The sequence below is a fragment of the Rhizopus delemar genome, genomic scaffold (assembly GCF_000149305.1).
Source record: "Rhizopus delemar RA 99-880 supercont3.18 genomic scaffold, whole genome shotgun sequence".
NCBI lineage: Eukaryota > Fungi > Mucoromycota > Mucoromycetes > Mucorales > Rhizopodaceae > Rhizopus > Rhizopus delemar.
This window is the reverse complement of record NW_027137844.1, coordinates 172,213-195,136: the sequence shown is the minus strand read 5'-3', so window position 1 is coordinate 195,136 and position 22,924 is coordinate 172,213. Positions and strand designations below refer to the sequence as shown.

The 22,924-nt window shown below is 37.1% G+C and overlaps 6 protein-coding genes across 6 annotated transcripts; all 6 read left to right on the top strand.

Annotated features, from left to right (window-relative positions):
- Positions 1-381: 381 nt before the first annotated feature.
- RO3G_15943 (uncharacterized protein) lies at positions 382-680 on the top strand (the record flags this gene model as incomplete). The annotated part of the gene is made up of 3 exons (XM_067670527.1): positions 382-511; positions 593-628; positions 661-680. 3 exons carry the CDS (start codon positions 382-384, stop codon positions 678-680), a joined length of 186 nt encoding a protein of 61 aa, XP_067526628.1.
- Positions 681-2,043: 1,363 nt separating this feature from the next.
- Positions 2,044-3,878, top strand: RO3G_15942 (uncharacterized protein; the record flags this gene model as incomplete). The annotated part of the gene is made up of 2 exons (XM_067670526.1): positions 2,044-2,294; positions 2,363-3,878. The coding sequence occupies 2 exons, from the start codon at positions 2,044-2,046 to the stop codon at positions 3,876-3,878; spliced, it is 1,767 nt and encodes a 588-aa protein (XP_067526627.1).
- A 415-nt stretch (positions 3,879-4,293) lies between these two features.
- RO3G_15941 (uncharacterized protein) lies at positions 4,294-8,680 on the top strand (the record flags this gene model as incomplete). Its single annotated transcript, XM_067670525.1, has 6 exons — positions 4,294-4,581; positions 4,728-5,163; positions 5,231-7,821; positions 7,896-7,925; positions 8,093-8,277; positions 8,326-8,680. The coding sequence occupies 6 exons, from the start codon at positions 4,294-4,296 to the stop codon at positions 8,678-8,680; spliced, it is 3,885 nt and encodes a 1,294-aa protein (XP_067526626.1).
- Positions 8,681-9,061: 381 nt separating this feature from the next.
- RO3G_15940 (uncharacterized protein) lies at positions 9,062-12,319 on the top strand (the record flags this gene model as incomplete). Its single annotated transcript, XM_067670524.1, has 7 exons — positions 9,062-9,141; positions 9,206-9,338; positions 9,393-10,154; positions 10,206-11,363; positions 11,452-11,814; positions 11,978-12,002; positions 12,045-12,319. 7 exons carry the CDS (start codon positions 9,062-9,064, stop codon positions 12,317-12,319), a joined length of 2,796 nt encoding a protein of 931 aa, XP_067526625.1.
- A 1,050-nt stretch (positions 12,320-13,369) lies between these two features.
- On the top strand, positions 13,370-14,947 carry RO3G_15939 (uncharacterized protein; the record flags this gene model as incomplete). Its single annotated transcript, XM_067670523.1, has 1 exon — positions 13,370-14,947. One exon carries the CDS (start codon positions 13,370-13,372, stop codon positions 14,945-14,947), a length of 1,578 nt encoding a protein of 525 aa, XP_067526624.1.
- Positions 14,948-15,476: 529 nt separating this feature from the next.
- On the top strand, positions 15,477-20,247 carry RO3G_15938 (uncharacterized protein; the record flags this gene model as incomplete). Its single annotated transcript, XM_067670522.1, has 4 exons — positions 15,477-15,481; positions 15,595-15,621; positions 15,674-16,253; positions 16,303-20,247. The coding sequence occupies 4 exons, from the start codon at positions 15,477-15,479 to the stop codon at positions 20,245-20,247; spliced, it is 4,557 nt and encodes a 1,518-aa protein (XP_067526623.1).
- Between the last annotated feature and the right edge of the window lie 2,677 nt (positions 20,248-22,924).

Genomic DNA, 22,924 nt, shown 5'->3' with positions numbered 1-22,924 from the left:
AGTTTCTATTGAATTTTTCATACTTTTTTAAAGGGTTTTCTTTATTTCTCCGCGTTAATTAGAAAAAGAAATTCTGTGAAACACAAGCAAACTAAAAGATGCAATGGAAAGGAGAGAGAAATCAATAATAAAAGAAAACAAATACAGAAAATAAAAATTCGAGGAATTATATAAAATATAACAATTAAAACAGAGGATACTACATACTATAAATCGTATTGTTCAATATCATTGTGGTTTCTATAAAATACAAAGGTTTGCTAAAAGTTTGTATTTGGAAATGTTCTGCCAGATATTTCCTTATATTAACATGGGAAACAATGAGCACGAATGTAGACGACAGATTAAAAATTTGATAGTAACATACAAGGTAAAAATACAATGTTGAAAGGCTCAAGAAATGTTCTGCGTATCTATTGCTGCTTAGAGAAGCTCCTGAATAGCTCCTTACCAAGCAGCTTGCTCTGCCGGACAATTGAAAGCCAAATGCTTAGTGTGATCAATATGGGCAGTACGCATGTGACGACAAGAAAACTCGACTTTGTTAGGAAATATATAGTGAAGGAATGCTTTATCTTGAGTCTTTTTATAGATGAAGCGGTAGACAAATGCCATAATATAAAGTGTTGTAAGTATTCTTTTATATAAACATGTAAAAAGCTTGGAGCTTTAGATTATAGGTGCTCTTAATCTATTAATTTTAGTTGAATCTAACGAAAATATAACGCTGCTTGCTGAATGCAAGCACCAGCGATGTTAAAGGCATCGAAATGTGTAGGAAAGGTAATGACAAACCATTTGATATGCGTAAAGTTATTTTTTCTTTAAGGATAATACATTTACATGGATAGAATGTTGGTAATAAAGAGTTTAAGTGAATAGTGACTAAAAAGTAAGTATAAAGTTTTTTTAAAAAAACTATCAACGATAAAAAATTGTAAAATCATATACAATAACGAAACAAAAAATGCAAGCTTGTATTTATTGCAAGTTATAAGTAAATTCCTCAATCCTTTTTTTTTTGTTTTGTAATATCATAAGGATTTATATTTTAGACAATGTATAGCTTTTGAATACAATTGTTGATACAATCTCTCTTGCACTTTATGGATGTAGTTTTTTAGGGCTCATGTCGAGGTGTGGCATACGTAAACTTTTATTCATCTGTCACGCGCGCTGCCAAGAACCAAAGAAGGAATAGTTTGCTCCGTTATAAAATTAATAAATAAATAATATGGACTTGATGATTGGTGCTGTTTAAGCAAAAATAAAATGATTGGATAATTGTTGCAATAGCGTGAGTTTTTCAAGGAAAGTCAATAGCTTTAAAGTTGAATGAATCACGAAACTCATTTTGGGTTTATAGTGATTTAAGCAAATGAAAAAAGAGAAGCATTAACAAAAGCACTATATATGTTAAGTGACTTTGTAAAATAAATTCTTAAAAAGAAATCAATATTTGGATTTCTAAAGGGTTCTGACCCTGTATTCATCTCGATATACCATATAAAGGTGCAAACCCCTAAAAACTGACGATAAGGTTAATAATTAACATTCCGCTATAGCCATGTGCGACCTGTCACATTTGTGCTCTATTTTTATGTTTGTATTGTGCAAAATTATTCCCACAATATTTGGTTTTCCAAGGGCGAGTCAAGTATCCAGGGTTACCCGAAAGTTGCTTTTGGATATTTAAACGTGATTGATTTTTTAGTCATTTATAAATTGTTCTTTTTTTATGAACCGAGTAAATCGCCGTTTGTAAAGTAAACAAATTAAAATTTTTTTTTATTTCCATAGTGATTAATTAAGATCGAGTAGTTTGTATATAAGCGCACAGACGAAACGTTTTTTTTTCTCTTTTTCCTTTTTCTCTTTTTCTTTTTGTATATTGAGTTTTTTAAAACAAAGAACAACGTATATCGTTCCCCTTTTCTTAAAAGGCAACCTATCATTACCCTTACACTTCTTTTAAATATCCATTAAAAAGAAGCTTTTGTTTTCTCTTGATCGAACGCATCCTTTATCCCTACCTGTAGCTAGATGTCTCACGAAAACGAATTGCCTATCTCTCGAACAGAGACGGCCAATAGCAAGAACAATGAAGTTTCTATGGCTGCCAGATCACATGCTGACCTGAATCCTGAATCTGTCAAAGGAATGTCTACCGCCATTGACATGCCCACTGTGTCTAACGAAAAGGTAGATGATATATGCGTTGATGATGATGATGAAGTAGACAAGAAACCTGGATATATCCAAAAATTTTACCGAAGATACATCATGTTCTTCCAGTAAGGCTTATTCCGGTTACAAAAAAAAAATTTTTTTTAGGGAAATTAAATTTTTTTTCCCTTTATAGTCTTGCTTACTTTCTCATCTTCACCGGGTTCCTTGCTGCTGCTTATGCTCTTCAAGTACCTAAAGGATACAATCAAGAGAATCTTATTTTGGGCTTAATCTATGCGTTTGTCGTCCTTAAAATAATTTTCAATTATATACCTACAACCATCATTACTAAACCATGGATGTATTGTGTTCGTGCAGTGGGTAAACCTATCATGAAGATTCCCAAGACCTATCGTACTATTGCCTACGGTTTTTTGGTACTTTGTGTCATTGTTGCTACTGTCTTTGGCTTACCCGAAAAACCTGAATCGACTCGTCTTCAGCGTTTGGTTGCCTTGTTTGGTATGGTTGTCTTTTTGGCTATTCTGTATATAACATCTCGTAATCGCAGAGCGATTAATTGGAACACCGTCTTTTCTGGTATGCTTCTTCAATTCATTCTCGCCTTGTTTGTTTTCCGCTGTACTGTTGGTCATGATATTTTCCAGTGGGCTTCCACTTTTGCTCAAGGTTACCTCGAAAAAGCCTCCAATGGTACTTCATTTGTATTTGGTGAAACAGTCGCAAACTCCGGTATTTTTGCAGTCTCCGTTTTCCCTACGATCATTTTCTTTGCTGCAACTGTCCAAGTGCTTTACTACATCAATGCCCTTCAATGGCTTTTGAAAAAATGTGCTGTTTTTTTCATGTCAATTTTGCAAGTTTCTGGTGCAGAATCCATTGTTGCTGTTGCTTCACCTTTTTTGGGACAAGGTGAAAACGCTTTACTCATTAAGCCTTTCTTGCCTTACTTGACATGCTCTGAAATGCACCAAGTCATGTGCTCTGGTTTTGCCACCATTTCTGGTTCCGTTTTGTATGGCTATATTGCCATGGGTGTATCTGGCGAAGCTCTTTTGACATCTTGTATCATGTCTATTCCTTGTTCATTAGCAGTTTCCAAGATGCGTATGCCTGAAGTTGATGAGCCATTAACTGCTAATACAATCAGTGTACCACCTAATGATGATCGTCCATCCAACATCCTTCACGCTGCTGGTATTGGTGCAACAACTGGTATTAACATCGTCTTGCTTATGATTGCCAACTTAATCTCCCTCCTTGCTCTTTTGTATGCTGTCAATGCTGGTTTAACCTGGATTGGTAATTTTATCACTATTGAAAATTTAACTCTTCAATTGATTACTGGTTACATCTTTGTGCCCGTTGCATGGCTCATTGGTATTGAAAATAAGGATGTAGTAACCGTTGGACAAATCATGGCCACCAAGATATGGGCCAATGAATTTGTTGCATATCAGGCTCTCATTACAACTTACAAGGGTATCTTGTCTGAACGTTCTATTCTCATCACCACTTATGCTCTCTGTGGTTTTGCCAACTTGGGTAGTGTGGGTATGCAAATTGGTATTTTGAGTACTTTGGCCCCTAAACGTAGTGGTGAAATCGCTCAATTGGCAGTTTCTGCTATGCTTTGTGGTGCTGCTTGTACTTTTATTTCTGCCGCTATTGCCGGTATGCTTAGTTAATTTTTAATTCATTCTCTTTGTATTTTAGTCATTTTTCTTTCTCATGTCTCATATTTTTTATAATAAAGCATGTATATCATTCTATATTTTTAATGCTAATTAAAATAAATTATTTAAGAAGCGTTGACAGTAATTAGATGCTTCAAATAAATCCATTATTCAGCTTTAAAACATAAGTATTAAATAAAAATACTAGTGCGTACAATTTACGCGTAAACTATTAACAAGTTATATACTATTTGCAGGAAAAAATGTTGCGCAGGCTTGTCGCTTTTATAACATTTGTAAAAGTAGCGTGTTTTGTTTCACACTTGGCGTAGCGGTCTTTAAATTATATAAAGCAATCTATAGTCAAGCATCTTCATTTGTCTATCTATTAATAAAGAGGGGCTTTTTAAACTTTGTTTTATTGGAAATGCCAAACAGCAATGTCAATTTACAATCCAATGCAACAATCATCAATATACATTCTCCTGGTGGATCTCCAGAGATGAATCAGCCTTCAATACAGCCACATCAAGCCCCATTAAAGCAATCACCTAAAGTAGAAGAATATCGAAAGATGATTCAGCACATTATGGGAAAGATTTTCAAACGGAAGCGACCGCCTACCTCGTTGTTATACTTGCCATCTCAATCTGCAGACCAATTTGAAAACGAAGATACAATTGACCTTTTGATCAAACTCAGATCTGCTTTGATGGTATGCCACTCTGTCGGTTTGAGCTCTCAAGTCTTGACACAAGGGTAAATCATAAGAAGAGAAAAAGAAACAGTAATAGCACATATTAAATAAGTGTATTCTTTAAAGGATACGCACACCTAGTGCAACACCTATTTCATCTAAAGTTAATTCACCTCTTCCTTCACCACGTATGGGAAGCCCTTCCCGGTCTCCAGAAAACATGGCCTCAATACTTCCCTCAGCAAATACAGCCGAAGAATGATAAACGATCCGAATTTGAGAAAATATTGTCCGCTTTGAGCGACTTGATATCAAATGACAGTCGATACAAATCAGCTAATCCAAAACCGTCCGTACCTCCATTTACAATGCAAAGTGTATTGATCGATATTGGTTTGATACTCATTCAGATTCAAGAAGATACAATCGGTCTTTACAGTATCGGTCTTACTTTCTTGCCTGCTTTTGAGGCTTTCTCAAGCGGTCCGATGCTTGGAAAACTATTATCTTTATATTTAGATTCTCTATTACCAAAATTAATACATCAGAAGGATGCGCATAATTCCATCACGGAAAATGATACCAAAAAACCTTCTCAAAGTAAATTGAAGTTTTGCATTTTCCCTCAATCCAAACAAAGATTATTGATCATTTTATTTGAAAATAGAAACTTTACATACCGTTCACAATAAGCAAAATACACCGACGATTAGTATTCAGAGCCCTGATCAAGATACGGCAACCGGAAGTGCCTTAAAAATGTCCCATCTTACAATTGATACACGCCTTCAAGCAACAAATACTGATGGATTTACAGCTCCATCATCACCGTATAGTACAAATCATCACCAACCCGAATCGCATTATACTTACGCATTGTTTACACCTCTTTTGCTTTTCATGATGGAATACCTCGACCCATATCTGATGTCGAATGAAAAAGAAAATGAAAGCTTAGACTACACACTGACTAAGCAGGCCAATTCGATTCGTAGCTTTCATCGAGCACTTGGCTACATGATGCATTACAAACCAGATATATATCTCGATATCCTTGACATTATTTCCCACAGCACAAATTCAGTTAGATATAGGGCTTGTCAAACATTATTTTACTATTATTCGAACAGTGTTGGTCATGCACTAATTACAAGCCCTGTATCTTTGATGAGTACTGAGGAAGAGATCGAGGCCTTAGACAAACGCAGAAAAGAGCAAATCACAGATCAGGACAACCAGGCAGAGCCAAGAGTCTCGGACACTTATCGAAGATTGCAAAAGCAACAAGCTACAACCCAACCAGAACCTATGGATATGGCCGAGGACCATACATGGTATCCGCATCTGTTTGAGCAGACAAAGGAAATAGAGAGCAAGCATCCGGCTGGAGGAGGCTTTGAGGTGCATGATGATTTTGAGGAGGCCTTCTGTAAGGAATGCTTTAAACCGATCAAAGGTTTCGGCCTTCGTTGTTATCAGTGTAGGGCAAGTCTTCATTACCACTGTTCCCACGCAACCCTCAAGGAAGAGCAAGGGTTGATGTTTTATCTAAAAGCAGGTGGAATCCAAAAGGTTGTCACGCCTCACTTTTGCTCTATACGCCCCGAGGCTCGTTTCAGGCAGATGGTTAATCTTGGTGTTACCCACTGGGATGTCAAATCAAATGCGACCCGCGTTGGTCTTATGGGACACCTATTTGATCTCGTCAATCTTTTTACACTGACGACATGTGCAAGCTGCCATTTGCCAATCTGGGGTATCACACATCAGTGTTATCACTGCTCTCTTTGTAATCACTTTATTCATCCCCGTTGTCTATCAAGGGCGGAGGAGAATGGTGAAGGATTCGAAAAATGTCTTCCAGGGCGGTTTTTGGTGGAAAGTGACTTGCGTGTGGCTGCAGCTGACTTGTCCAAAAGTCTGCGTGAATTCTATGATGATGCATTACCACTCAAAGCCAAAGACCTTAAAGGAAGAAGCTTTGAAGAAGTGGGTACGATTTACAACGCCTTATTGCTGCAAAATAATATTATTCATTGCGGTGTAGCTGCCGGATGTATCCTGATTAGCGACGATGGCGAGGATCCACTAATTGTTCAGAAAGAAAATGCCGATCCTTTTGAAAATCGTGTGCCTTACGATACGGGCTCTTGCTCTTTGTTGTCGTCATCCATCGATATCTGCTGGGACTATTTAACTTCAAGCCAATGCAAAAGGTCCGCCTTCTTTACTGACTTTTACAAGCAATCAAGTCAAGTGAAAGAATGTGTACTGAGCCAAGAGAGTTATTTAAGCCATTTGAGTGTAATGATGAAGAGCCTGACTACTTTATTCGGAGAAAGCTATGCTCCATCAAGCCCTACAGGCTATTATCGTTCATCCCCACCTGCACTAGATAAAAGACGTTCTGCAGGTGATTCACGAGGATTTTTACAGGTGAATTCTATGCCTACCTGGGAACAAGACGAAGACAGTTTGGATCAGGATCAAATTCTGCATGAACAGCTAGACCGATTCCTCTTGCTTTCTTGGATGATGACCAATTTGAGCTTTAAGAGCCGAAAAGTTGCGGAGATGTTACTTCAGCATATGCGAAATCTTGGTTTATTTGAAAGATCGGATGGCTCACCTGTCGTTTTTCGTGCAGATGAGGTTTCTTCAGCAAATCAGGAAGAGAGCAACCCGGTTGCCTGTCTGTTTCCAATTCCTTCTGCGATTCCCAACTCTTTTAAGGTTGATACTACAATTAACGCGATTGAGGCATGTCTACATAATGTGGATCTATCGATCAACGAATGCGGCCTGCTTCTCTTGGTTCGTCGCTGCTGGCCAGACCCTTCCATGTCCAAATATACGCACGAAAGACTTATATACGCTATTTTGCAATGGACATTTGACGAAGATGAAAGGCTACTTGCACTACACGCTGAACTAACATCCGGAAACTCCAATGTTAATAAGCAGCAAACCAAATGGGCCCAGACAGCTTTTGCAAGGAAAATCAAGGGTGAAATGTCTAATCGGCACAGACAAAGTGCACTATACCACACTGCAGGTGTAAGTAGTGGTGCAAGTACTATCTATGTAGCCACGCGTACCGCATTAAAAGATCGCTATATTGCATATTGGATGGCTGCCATTCACGACATGGATAAGCAGGTTTATGCAGATATGCTGTATAATGCAATTCAATCTATTCTTGATAGCAAGAATGAGGCATGCCTTGTGCCCGATTGGAACGAAGATTTTGATAGAAAGGTATAAACATGTATTATTAAGCAACAAAAAAACATTTATATAATCGTCAAAAATTTACCATTTGCTTACTCTAGAAATATGTTGTACAAAAATATGAACAGTTTGTAAGCTATATACTAAAATTGAAGAGCTATGAGCTAGTCTTTGGTGTTCTTGATTCCCTCATTCAAAAATGGTTTGATCAAGCATACGAGGAATTTAATAAACTTGGAGTTTTGCAGGCAAGTGTTTCTTTGCTTTTATGTTATGGGAAAGTTTATTTTTTTTTTAGGATAAAGAGCCTGTAGAGATCAAACATTTAGCAAAATTATGCTCTACTAAACTAAAGGCATCTCAAACCTCACGAGTTGAAAAAATTGGTTCAGCAATAGATATACTTGTTACTCAATTTAGAAATGGAAGTAAAGATAGCATAGAGCGTGGTATGAGATGGCTGGAGCTTGTCGTTCATGCTGGGTAAGAGACTTTTTGTTTTATAAAAAAAAAACGCTCATGTTTCTTTAGAGCTGGTGTTCCATCTAAGATATTAATTCAAATCACAGCACTGATAATCTCAGCACACGCCCCTCTGGATATTATAACAAAGTTTGTGAAAATTGTCTGGTTCCAAATCGTCAACATGTTGAATGCCCCTGTAGCACGAGACGACATTATAGAAATCATGGGACATCTTCATGAAGCTACATTCGACTCACTTACTACGCATAATCAAAGTTCAAATGAATATTTATTTAATGCACAAGTCTATATTAGATATTCTGTAGCTATAACAGCATATGCTTTTGGTTGCTCATTAAGTCAGATATCTACACTTGATATTGTACCGTCTATTAGCAATACTGTCTCTCATCTGCCGTAAATAGATATTAATATAATAATTTATAAAACTGAAACTCTCTTTATAGACAAAGCAAGAGAAACACGTTACATGCTAACAACATAACCGTTACGCAGCCTGATGAAAAACTGCCTATATTTCGTTATATTTTAAAATATCTGAGCTACAATCATTTAAATGCAAACGAATGCATTATCAAACTGTTTTATTCTTTGTCCCATTGGGGCCAAGCAATTACCAATAGGGATGAATTCCTGTCAAATTGTATGCCGCAACTTATGCCAAAGTATGCCAATCACGATTGTTTATATATTCATATATGAACTCTAACTCCTGTCTAGTGTATGGAAAAATCTAACACCATCATTTGACTATTTAAGCAGAGTCAATTTGGACTTGTTAATGAGGCTTATTAACGTCAACGCTGGTTATTTCCGATCTTATGTCCAAAATATTTTTGAAAATGATTGCTGGGAGAACAGGTAAGAATTCATGTGCATATCTTTTTTTTTTTTTGCTTTTTAAACGATAACAAAAAAAAAATAGGTATCAAGGATTGGATAATTTATATGGATTATTCTCAAAAATGGATGCCGAATTTCAAACAGAATGGCTCAAATTACTTTGCCATCTTGGTCCGGCGTTTAGTTACCTTGTTCAAAGCTTATGGGATAAAGAAGTAAGTAAAAGTGTTCTACAGGCAAAGAATATAATTTGACATCTATATTTGCAGGAGTATGTTCGATCCAAAGCATTTGCAATCATGCGAGCTTTTACGACACTCCATCTTCGTTCTGCCTTCCGATGTTGGGAAGCTTATTTCCTGACAGCAAATGAAGAACAAAGAGTGCCTCTGCTTCGTCAAATGATCCAACTTAACGCGCTATTCCCTGATTGGCAAGTTTTACAATGGGAATCTCTGTTGGAAGCACTAGAGCCAGGTTTATATATGGATCTTATAGATAAGCATGCACAGCCACCAGTGACATACGATCTCTTAAATGATGATGACGAGACGCTACAAACTGTAGAGAGTCAAAACATAAAACTGTTGATGATCACACTTGCTATGCAGATGCTCAGTAATCATTTAAGCATATCCCAAAATCAAGTGTACAGATTAAAGTTCATTCTAATTCAGCAGATGGGGTTCCAAAACTGCCATTACTTCAATGATGGAGGAGATATTATCATTGATTTTGGTCCGCTAAGATATAATTCAGAAAGTATTGCACAGATTGCCTCAATGACGTCCTGTGTACGAGGACTGAAAAAAGTAATGGATAGTTTTGCTCCATTGCCTGCAGAAACCGTAGCTGTTATGGCTTCTCAATCTGTTGAACATAGCAAATTGCATCTATCAGAAAATACAAGCCCTGGTGTATACTTTATTGATGTTGTTTTCAAAATGATAAACTCAGGTATCGATCTTACTCAGCTTGGACATATGGTATTAAAAGGATGGTTGGAAACGTTCTTGATTGTTATATATAAGGTAAAAGTTTCAAGCAAAACATCCTTTTATTGGCTAATTTATATTTGCTAGCACAATATTCTTGACTCAGAATGCGAAAGAGATATTGTCAACAGCATGAAAGTTATAATTGGATTATTAACCACAAATATCAGTGAAGAAAACAAGCTTTTGATATTAGAGATCCTAAAATGTCTTCTTCGCCGTTCAGACCATTTGACAGCAATGGTACTCTCAAAGCAAATCATGGCCTTGGGCAAACTCTTGACAAAACATGGCCTTCGACACTCTGATCCTGTATTGCTGAAAGCAAAGCAATTTCTCAAAAGCGCGTTCCTTCGATTTGCTGTTGCCGGATTGTTTGTCTTGTTGTTCAAAAACCAGTCTACGTCGGATTCAAATAACAAGGAAATGGATCTATTCTTTGTCTTACGCACAGTGATTGATCCTGAGGACACCATTCCTGATGAGGATATTTATGGTGAACCAGTCTACCTATATGATCAACCAGTGCGCGATGTGCTCGACAAACTGATGAAGCAGCAAATGGATCGTAAAGCATTTTCGAATGTATTAAGCAATACCAGCCGATATGTAGAAACTGTTCACTCACATCCTTATTCTCTCAGCGTGTTGAATGAACTTCCTAGCTTTCTAAATGCGTTAACTAAACATACGGCAGACTGGCGAAGATCGGATTGGGACATCAATCCAGTTTTGATAATGTCTGCTAGGCTTTTGAAAGAGCATCCGTATCAATATTCCAGCTTAATTTCTCCTATACAGACAGTATTTAAACACGGTCTTCAGCATTGTGTTGTGCAACCTAAAACGGCCGCAAAGCTCTTGGCATCGTATTCCTCTGTGGCCTTGATTCCTGGCGTCTCGTCTGAAAATCCTTTTGCTGATGTCATACTGGAAGAGACTAAGAACTGCCTATCCTCTGTGAATAGACCGAGCAAGGAAACGATGCAAATGCTGCTGCAGGTTATCTTTTGGGACTTGAAGCCAAATGGCCAAAAATGGTATATGGAGATTGAGAAAACAACGACAGACGAAACCCGTGAACGTACTCGCTATTTTCAAAACAAGATCGAGACGCTTTTACCTCATTTAGTGAACTTTTTAAAACTATCCTCAACCAGCCAACAATTCACAAAAAAGGATTTCAAGATATACAACATTGCTTCTCATCTGGTCGCCTATCAATGCTCAAAGGATGCTAGTCAAGTAACAAACGTACTTGGGTTACTGAAGGTTTATAATACACGGCATTGTCTCTCTTTTTTTAAAGAAAACTAATCTGTATTCTTATTAGCTTGAAGAAACACCTGAATGTCTTCGGTTTTTGAACTGGTTTGGACTGGTTTTGCTATCCGAAAATTTGAACGTGCTTTTACTCAAGATGCTCGATTATGAAAGTATCATTGTAGATCTTCTTGTACAAACATTATATAATGTCAAGATTGATTTTCATACCCCCGACATTAGCTTTTCTTACAATCGTTCAAATGAAGTTCTACTTCTTTGTTTCGTTCTGCTAAGAACATGGGCTTTATTAAAGATAAGATGCAGAAGTATTGGCGATTTACAAGATATGAATCAAACATCATTTTGGTTTACAGTATGGCCAGCTTTAAGAAGATTGTTAGAAATGGTTGAGCTTTCAACTTTATTATCTGTAAGTGAATATAATGTTTACTTTGCTTCTTTTTTATTCATCCAATATACATGTAGCCAGGAAGTGTTGGTATTTCTATCTGGAACATGTTTTTATCCTTATTGCAGTTCTTATTTGTCGCACGCAGCGAGGCTGTGATAGTCAATGAATACGAATGGAATAGTCTTCTGGAGGATTTACTAGAAAAGGTAAAACAATCGTTCTTTTATTATTATTATCTGCATAAAAAGATAACTTATGTCATCATTTTAAGCTCGATGAGATTGGAAATAGCATTTTTATGCAAGAAGAACAAGAAGCAGAGCGGGTTGTCTTTATTGCAAACTTTAAAAGACGAATAACAAAGACAAAATCTATGTTTGATACTCCACCTTTTGAAGTACCAGAGAATACCCTGATCAACCAGCTGTTATTAGAACTTCGCGATGTCATGCGACTGGAAGCAGAAAGCGTTATTATGCAAGGAAATTCTCGTATTTTGACACAAAATGGGGCAAGCATTTAAACCAATCTCTTTAATCAATCTTGTATATATTATGTACAACTTTTTCATATTGAATGAGTTAATGGCAACCACAGTACTATTCTGCTTATGCTTTAGGAAAATAAAATTGTTTTAATCCCTTCTCATTTATTAAATTGAACACGGAAATTAGACATTCTCAACCAAGCGAAAGCGAAACAAATGTACAGGATATATGTTAAATCAATCCTTATAGAGGATCCAGAATATCTTTGTAAATCATACCTTCAATATATTTTGTTTTTTTATAGATATCTTGTATACAGATCAGTATTTTGCTATAAATAATGCAAATCAGAACCTTAAAGAAGTCCGAAGCCAAAATGCCTTAATTCGGGCCCAATAATGAATTTAATGAAACAAGATCTACGGCAGGCAAAACTTTTTTTGTTGTCTTACATTAAAGTATTTACAATAAGTAAAACGAATACAAGAAAATAAAATTTCCTATTGTTTTATTTCAGTTTGTTCTGATAAATGCAATACATGGAGAAGCCCAAGAATTTTGTCGTTCCAAGTGTTGCAGTAAGAAAAAAGAAGAAGAAAAAAAGCAAAACGTTCGATTTACAATCCTACACACACAGTTTACATAAACGATTCGGCATCCAAGTATGTTTATTGCTTCAATTCATTAACATTTTAGGAGATTAAAAGAGAGAGGCACAAAAAAAAACATGTTTGGAGGAATCAAAGTCCAATTAGACGGTCAATGTCATTTTTCCCTATATTTTGTTTATAAAAGGAATGGAAAAATACATCTATTTTTTTACAAGTAAATAATGGAGGAAAGCTATTTAAATCATGTTGTTTGATCTGAGAGCACTTGAATTGGTAAAAGAAAAGCATAGCTTTTGTCTTGATTAAGCTTTCTTTTTTACTGCCAACAGTTCTAATTGTAGTCGTGAAATTCTTTACTCCAAATCTTGAGTTGATTTAAAAATAGAGCATAAAAAAGCTTGAATTTATCCTCTTTCATTTATTGATTGTTTTCTTTTCTTTTTTTCCTCTTTTCCTCGGTTATTTTTTTTAACTATGAATATACTTTCTTACAGTGTTTATGCTCTTTTGGCCACAACGTTAGTTCAAGCTGCTGTTGTTCAGTTCAATGTAATATCTCCTGAATCGGAAACTGTCCAAGTGAATGTGAATGGTGTTCTTACCACTTTAAAACCTGTTAGTCCGAATGTTCCCTTGTACACTGGATTTGCCGATGTAGGTGATGAAACAAGTTACAACTATGTGGCCGATTCAGAAGAAGAGAAATTTACGCGTACATTGCATTCTGGAGTGGAAAAGACGTTTAATGAATTCTTTGGTAGACCAATTACCTATGCCAACATCCCTCAGCTTCCACGTCCTTTAGATAATGGAAAGCAATGGACCCGTGCTGATAAAGACCCTGATCTTTTTGATACAAACTATATCCCTACTATCTTTGTCACTGGTCGCCCGAGTGATATGAAGAGGTTGGTCAAGACTGTTCCAAAGAAGAAATTCAAGGTAGAGTTGACTATGGTAGGTAAAGATTACTACAAGACCTTCAAGAATGTCAAGTTTAGTATCACTGGTGCTGGCAAAATTGACAATCCAGCTAAACAGTCTTGGAGATGGACATTTGATGAAGGAGACTTTATCAACAATCGAAATAACTTTAAGATTCGGCATATGGAAGAGGATCCTACACAGATGCGAGAAAAGTTATATGCCGATATCCTAAGATCCATGGGAACCTATGCTAACCAAGCCAATATGGTTCGTTTGTACGTCAATGGTGAGGGATATGGTACATTTAACATGCTTGATGATATTCCCAAGTACTCTTATATCCGAGCCAATTTTTATGCTGGTAATCCTCCTGCTCAAATGGGCCCTCTTTATAATGGTGCTACTGGTGCTGGTTTCCAAGTGCTGGATGAAGATGCATATGATATGTTCAAGGTTACTAAGGGTTCACCTGAAGACGCTGATGCTATTTTATCATTGGCTGAAGCATTTGCTGATCTTGATATCATGGACGATGAAGCAGTTGATAAATTTGATAGAGAAATATTTGATGTCGACCAGTTCCTTCGCTTTATGGTCATGGAATACCTTGCGGGCCATTGGGATGGTTACTGGATGATGCAAACAAATGATGGTGCTTACAAAGACTACGCTAACAATGAAAAATGGTATTACCTTGGTCATGACTTTGATGCAACATTTGGTGTAAATTTAGGCATTGATGTTATGAACTACTCTTACACAGATTACCCTTCATTATACCCTGATGCTGTATTAATTAATGGCTTCCTCAAAAACCCAAGGCTTCATGCTCGATTTGAATCATATATTGTCGATACAGTCAAGGCAATCTTCAACAAGCGAGTATTAGGAGATCGTGTCACAGCTTATCATAGATTTATTGCTCCTGACCTCAAGTGGGACAGGTCGATCAAACAAAGATCGCCTGGTAGGTATTTCGGGTGGACTTTTGAACAAACTTATGAAAACATGTTTGAACGGGTGGATTCACCCAATAAAAATGGAGGTGGGGCTGATTATGGGCTCTTAGAATGGGTCGAAAAGAAATCAAATTTTGTTGCAAACGATATAGGCTTTACCATTTAATAATAAAATATCTTTTTTTATAAACATTGTCTGTAACGGAAGTAACGGAAAAGGGGCGAAAATGAAATTAAAAAGATGAATCCTTATTTGACTTTGTTTGTGTAATGAATGAATTATAAAAAAAAATTGTCTTTTTCTATCTTCCTTTTTTTTCCTTTCTACTCTTTTCCCTTTTATTTTTTATATATTTTTATCTTATTTGAAAAGAGCTTGAAGACTTTTATTAATTATCAAACACAAGTGAAACATAGTATTTTAGTTAATAACAAAATATACAAAAACTACTGAATTCAACATGACATCAACAGCAGTAAGGTATACACAACAACAACCTTCTCATCTCTTATTATTCATTGACAAAAAAAAAAAAAAAATAGGGTTGGCTTGCGTGTTAGACCTTTAACTCAAAAAGAACAATTAGCTAATTGCACAGAATGCATAAGTTTCATACCAAATGAACCTCAAGTCTTAGTTGGAACAGATAAATCATTTACATATGATTATGTATTTAGTAGTGAAACACAGCAACATGAAGTATATGAAAAAGCAGCAGCTCCATTGTTAGAAAAGTTTGTTGAGGGGTAAATATAATTACAGGAGAAAAAAAAAAGTCAGTGCGATATTTACATTTTATGGTTTTTTTTTAGGTTTAATGCCACTATTCTTGCTTACGGGTAAAATAAATACGTCATTAATAAATTTCTCCCCCTTAAACATTTTATTCAGTCAAACAGGTTCTGGAAAGACATTTAGTATGGGTACAGGTTTAGAAGCAACTGTAAATCCCGAACATGAAGGTAACTGTGCACAAACCTTTCTCGCCCGATTTTTCTTTTTTATTTACTGTACAACTTTGACAGGCATTGTGCCACGTTGTATCATTGATCTTTTCCGAAGATTACGCGAGCAATCCGAATCAAGTGAAGAGTTTAGATATGAAGTCTATGTTTCCTTCTTAGAGTTATATAATGAAGAATTAATCGATCTGCTCAATCCTCATACAGCCATGAAAAAGAAGGGAAATCTACCCGCTAATGTCACACCTGTGGAAGTCACTATTCGTGAGGATATCGCCGGAAATATTTACTGGAGTGGTGTCAAAGAGGAAATTTGTCACAGCCCTGAAGAACTCTTGTCATTTTTAGCCAAAGGTTCACTTTGTCGTACCACGGGTTCTACTGACATGAACAGTGTCTCATCTCGATCACACGCTGTCTTTTCAGTCATTTTAAAACTTCAAAAATCAAACGATGAACCTTCCTTGACGAGTAAATTCCATTTTGTCGATTTGGCTGGTTCTGAAAGAGTAAGTACTTCTTTTTGCATATTTATTGTCATTAATCACAAAAGATTAGTTGAAAAGAACAAATGCTCAAGGTGACCGAGCTAAAGAAGGTATTTCAATTAATGCCGGTCTTTTGGCCCTTGGCAATGTCATCTCTGCTTTAGGCGATGAATCTCGCAGAGGGGCGCATGTTCCTTATCGTGATAGTAAATTAACTCGGCTACTTCAAGACTCCTTGGGTGGTAACAGTCAGACGCTTATGCTTGCATGTGTTTCCCCTGCAGATACAAATTTTATGGAAACACTCAATACACTCAAATATGCTAATCGTGCTCGAAATATCAAAAACCGTGTAACAATTAATCAGGAATTTGCAGGCTCATCCATTGAAGTCAATCAACTCAAGGCTCAAGTTGCACGTCTTAAGCTAGAACTAGCCTCAGTCAGATCAGAGGGACATTCACTGGGCTCAGATGAAGAAGTCCGTACATTAAGGGCCGAAGTAACACGATTGCGAAGTCGTATTCAAGACATGTCAACGAATATCATTCAATTGACTAGCGAACGCGACACAATGCTCATGGAACGTGAATTAAGCGAGATCATGAAAGATCCAGAGAATAAGACGACATCCACATTCGAAACTCATCCACTGGTGGCGCAGTATCAAAAGACAATTCAAGCTCTCACAAACGAACTGTCTGATACTCGTGACCATTTGGCCTTTCTTCAAAATACTAAGACAGCGACCGTTTCCTTCTCAAACTCAACCTCTCTCTTTCCCGAGCGTCAGACATCTTCACATCGTCGACGTGGTAATGGTAGCAATACAACGTCCCGATCTAGACGAAAGAGGTATCCTAATTCATCCAGTACAAGTACTGTCACAGCCAAGATGGCAGCCTGTAAGACTAGTAAAGTCTCTGTCAGAAGATCACCAATTACTTCTCGATCATCTAGCCTCAAGACCTCTCGAAAGGTTCAGTTAGAGGCAGAAGATGATGAAGGTTATATCAATGAAGACGATAACTTGTTACAGGACGAGATCAAACAAAGTATTGCTAAAGCCAAGGCTGAAATTCAAAAGGGTATGGAAGTCCTTGACTTATTGAAGCCAATGGAGGAGGCTGCTCAGTCTTGGGAGGAAGAGCTTGAGGCGTTTGAAAAGGCAGAGAAGGCCATGTATACATGCGGTACTTCAATGGAACGCTCCCACTCTGATGAAGGCAATTATACAGCCACGCCATCTCCTGTAGACCTTGGAGATCTCGACCTATCGATGGAGATTGAAGCTCTCTCTGTTCCTTCTTGGGAACCCCACATGTCCAGAAGCACTATCACAAAGAAAACATCTCCTTCTCTCTTTGATGATCTTGATTTTACATCAGCCTCCTCATCTGCAGAATCAACAACAATGGAGTCTGTGATTTCTTCCTCTGTTGTGGAGCAAGAAAAGACCAACCCACAGCTAACACGAATGCTTCATCAGATTCAATCGGACATTCGTGTCAAAGAAGAACTCGTAACACACCTTGAAAAGACCGAGACCAAATATGCCTTCATGCGTCGCAAATTTGATGAAAAGATTGACAACCTCCACAGACAACTTGTCGAACTTCAAGCCGAACGTGATCAAGCCTTGGCCAAAACCAAGCAAAACTTTGCCGCCTCACATCGAACGGATGCAAACGCAGGTGTAAAAGAGAAACAGCAGCTGTTGGAAACTCGCCAGACGTATGAGAATAAGATGAAGGGGCTCGTGATGGAGATCCATGACCTGAAACGCAACTATAGCCGCACAATTGCAAATATGCAGTCAACCAAGAACCAGCAAGAATCCTTGTTGAGAACTCTAAGAGCCAACGTGGAGACACTCAAGGTCGAAAAGAAGCGAATGATCAAAAGGATGAAACAAGAGACCGAAAGGGTCAAAGAACAGATGGCTATTCAAGAACGAAAGATATCCAAATTACAACGTCAACAATCTGAAGTGAACCATGCCCGTCTGAGACTCGAGCGTGAACATGAAGCTCAAAAAGCTACCTTGAAACGTCGTGATAAGGAAATTTTAGCCAGTCAGAACCAGACCAAGATGCTGACCGATTTAGTCAAGAAGGCCGTGCGTGAAGGTGGTACGTTGGACGATCAACTGTTGAGCAAGGTGTCACATGCAATCGGTGGAAGTTTTGCGGCTGTTGCACGTCGTGGAGGTATGCGTAACCTACCCGGCTACCGTCCACCTCGAAGAAAGAAGAACCCTGTGCCGGTTGATGTCCGTGTGGCTCGCAAGAAGCAGATGTTGGACAAGATGCTGTTTCAATACATTCAAGGAAAGCAAGCTATTGTTGAAATGGAACAGCTTTTGTTTAGAAGAGAAAGATTGGCTGCAGAAAAAATGGAACTTTTAGAGGAACGAAAGAATATATTTATGGCTGAAAAGGAAACTGCGGAGCTTACAGGTCAGCCAATGGATACACTTGCGATTGGCTTAGCAGATGAGCGTGTTGACCTCATTGAGGCTGAAATTTCTTACCTTTCGGCTAGAATAAGAGCATTGCAATCAGATGCTGCTGGTGAAGCTGATGAAATTCAGGCACAATCTCCCGAGACAGTAAAGTCACAGAACGAAAAACGCAAAGTGACATTTGCTGACGATATCGTGACTGACCCTCTGCCAAGTGAAGAGTGGGCTGATGTGGATGCTTTAGAGGAACAGTTTAATGTACCAACAAACGCAGCTCCTGAATTAATCTATGAAGCAACTATTAAGTTACTCAAATCTCTTGAAATAGATGAATGTCGAAGCATTAATAAAGAATTGGTGGATGATATATTTAATGCTCGTATGGATGAGTGTACCCGTCAGATGACGATGCAAAACCTCGAAAAGACGGTACAAGATTTACGTCGTACGTTGATTGTCATGAAGCGTGCTGCTATCACAACCACAGTAGAAAATGAACGCAAGATCAGAAAGCTTGAAGAGCGCAATAATGGAACCCACCGTCGATCGGATCGAATGGATACAAAGATTGAAGACTACATCATGAACAGTGGAAATACCATTTTTGATAAAATATATGAAGATGGTCTCAGAGGCTTACTTGGCACACCTGAACCCGACCCTTCTATAAGTGATATGCCTGATCATCTATCTGATTCTAGCTCTAATTACGATAGAAAAAGTAGCTCACACTCTGATGGTCTTTTACCTCCTCCATCGCCGATCACCGTGCCAAATTTCCCTAATAGCGCATCAAAGCCTCCTACTGGTTTAAGAGCGTCTGTCACTTTGGCAGAAAAAGGCAATAGTTCTCTACGCGTCAGCAGTTTTCCTACGCGTGAATCAACACCCTCTCCTGATCGTTTCTACAACATGATCCAAAAACGTGTGTCTTGGCAACAACGCACCGGTGGATCTGACTCACCTATCCACATGACGATGATGAACCCTGCCGAGTTTGCGCGATACGCCAACGATCGTGAATCGTCCACTTCATCTATTCGCAGCAACGACATTCGACGCTCTTCTCTTCAATCAGATTACTCATCATCACAGGGATCACATACCCTTTCTTCATCACAGAGCTCACTTATCCGCAAGCGCTCTCAGTCTGTCTTGCAACAACCTCCTATTCAGCCTCAACAGTTGATGCAGCGCAGACGAGCCTCTCTTCGCGAGTTATCACTCAAAGGAGGTCTCTTGCCACCGATGGGTATCAGTCAAAGTGCGAGTCCCTATCCGCCCGAGTTTGATCCTGAGATGATAGTACCCAGCATGTCGATGCACCGGTTGTCTGCTGTGAAACGACCGATGGTGAGTTCATCTTTGGTTGATCGTACTGGGACACCTACCAATGGCAATGTATTTGCCCGTCTTTCTCAAACACCCACGAGAGCTTCACAAGCCAAAGTGTCTCATCGTCACAGTAGCAGTAGCATGGATGAATTGAGTCTAAAGTGGGAGTATGAACGCACGCCGAGTGTGATGAGTGGTGCTTATCAAGAGGATTAAACAACAAAGATACCATAACCTCTTTCAATTGATACACTTTTACATATCTTCTTTTATATCTTCTGTAATTTATTTCTTATTAAACTATATCTTTCTAATAACTGTAATCAACGTTTTCTTATGAATGTTTCTTGTCCACTAAAACTCTAGTAGTTGCATTTGGGTCTATTGTACAAATCAATCTATTTTGGCAACTGTACTTTGTATCACAAAAAAGACACGAGAATAAAGAGAAAAAGGCAAAACTACATACTTGAGTGTAAAGTATAGAGAGGATAGGTAAATCTATTGAATGTCTTTTTTGCAAATCTAAATAATATTCATCTCACACTTGTTTCTGATATAACATCATACAACGCAATTTAAAAAAAGGCAATTAAGCCTCGCATTGACTCATACAGGCATCAAATCCATGTGTCAGAAGGTTTAAGTGGCCCATGCTTTTGTAAACCAAACAGGACATGTCTGACGCATTGGATGCGTATGTAAATGTTGATACTATAATATAGAAACAGTATGATGTATTCTTTGTTTTGCTAAAGAAGTCGTCGACAGCCTCTGTTGAAAAAGGGGGACATGCGTGCGATGGCTTGTTAAATCGCTTGATAAAGAAAGCTAACGGTATTTCCTCGTGATTTTTCATTTAAGATTACGCAATTTTTATAAACACGAGAAATCAACTGTGCTTATTGTTTACACATGGACCTCACTGTGATTTAGAGAGGAGTTATTTTCACAATGAAAAAGGGTCCATGATTTTCTTTCTTTGGTAGCCACTTGAATGATGGGGAAAAGGGCGATTGTAAGCTGATCAAACGTGCTTGTGTTATTGAGCAAGGATGCTTGGAAGACTAGGAAACTTTACTGCTGTCTTCAATACAAAATATGCTTTTGGCCAACTACTTTACAAATGTCACAAAATGAAGATCAGACCGTGCTTGCTGCGGTTTCAGAGCAAATGAACGATGATGACCAACACAACATGTAAATATAGCATTAACAGACAATGCTTTGGACTACAGGTTAGATAATACAAGGAGAGAGTTTACTAGAATTTTAGAACAATCATAAAGTACTAGTCAAATAAGAAGCATTTAAATTTGATAGTCTACTTTTTATAATAAAAAAACAGGGTAATTTAAAACAGTAATTTATCAGGGACCGTGCACAGAGAACAAGGTGTGATTATAGAGCGATCGTCAAAAGTAAGATGAAGTAAGGAAACCCTAGTATTTTTTTATATAACATAACAGAGCTATGATTAGATGTAAATTGGCCAAGAAAGTGAATTGGATTTTTGACATTCTTTGTGTCTTTCCTATCAACCCTTATTGTAGAAAGTAGCTCTGTGCTTTATTGTGAAACATATAGACAATAAAAAAAAAAAAAAAAAAAAAAAAGGACAAATGCTGACATTTACCTTTTCTAGCCAACATTAAAATCAATTAATTAACTTTTATGACAGCGTGGTTTTTCTTTTTGGAAATAAATATTCTTTATAGACAATAATCAAATGAGGTTTTAATAAAGAAAGAGTGAAAGAGTGATCTTTTCTATTTCCTCTTGTTGATCTCTGCTGGAATAAGAAGGAAAGAGTACAACTGTTACATAATGAAAAAGAGTAAGCATTGATATTCAATCTATTTTAAAAGAGCACATGGCTTATTTCTTTAACGCAATCATGTAATACGTTCTATATTTCCCACCAAATCATAAAAGATGATTTCGGGTCAACTGAGGTAAAAAAAAAATTAATCCCGTTCATGCTAAACTAACTTTGCCATTTATTTTATTATCAATCTATATATAAAGCATACAAACTATGTAAGGAATAAGTTATACTTTACATATCAAAACACGCGTTTTTCTTTACTGTTATTTTTTAAAGGGAAAAAAAAAAAAAAAAAAAAAAAAAAAAAAAAAGATAGACGATTTGAGCTGAAGTCCATTTACTGTCTGGGATAGTCTTGTATGATAAAAATGAACTAAATTATTCTATTTGATCTACTGAATGATTAATAATTACATTTTTACATATTAAATTAAATGTAAAGTTGAGTAACACTGTCTTTGTTTGTTTGTTGTAAAGAGGATTGACCAAACATGATGTTGTGCATTCACACCATTGTCTGTGTTAGAATATATTCGATCTCCGTACCTTTTCTTTCTTGACTGTTCAGGAGAAGAGTGATCTCCCTAATCTATTCTCACAATAGGAAAAAGAGTGGCAAGGACAAGAGAAAGAGAAAAGAAAGAAAAGAGAGATGATAGGAAATGGGATGATATGAAGGTGAGTCTATATCGGAAAGGGAATATTGGATTGTGCAACCTTTTGAGAAAATATAAATTTCATTCTCTCTTTTTTTTTTTTTTTTCTTTTTTCTTTTCCTTTACATTCACTTTCCTTTAACCCTTTCAACAACTAAATAAAAGAGTTCAGCTTATATTTCTTTAGTTTTTTTTTTATTTTTATAGATTAGAAAAAAAGAAAAAAAAAAAAGAAATATTTCCCCTAAACATCTTATACTGTCCTTTAGAATTAACTCTCCTTTTTACAAACACACACAACCATTTCAAACCTTTTCTCCCTTTTTTTTTCTCTTTCTTTTTTATTAAAAGAAACAAATACACATTAAATATATTTCTTCTTTCCAATTCTTCTACTAAATCAAATGGA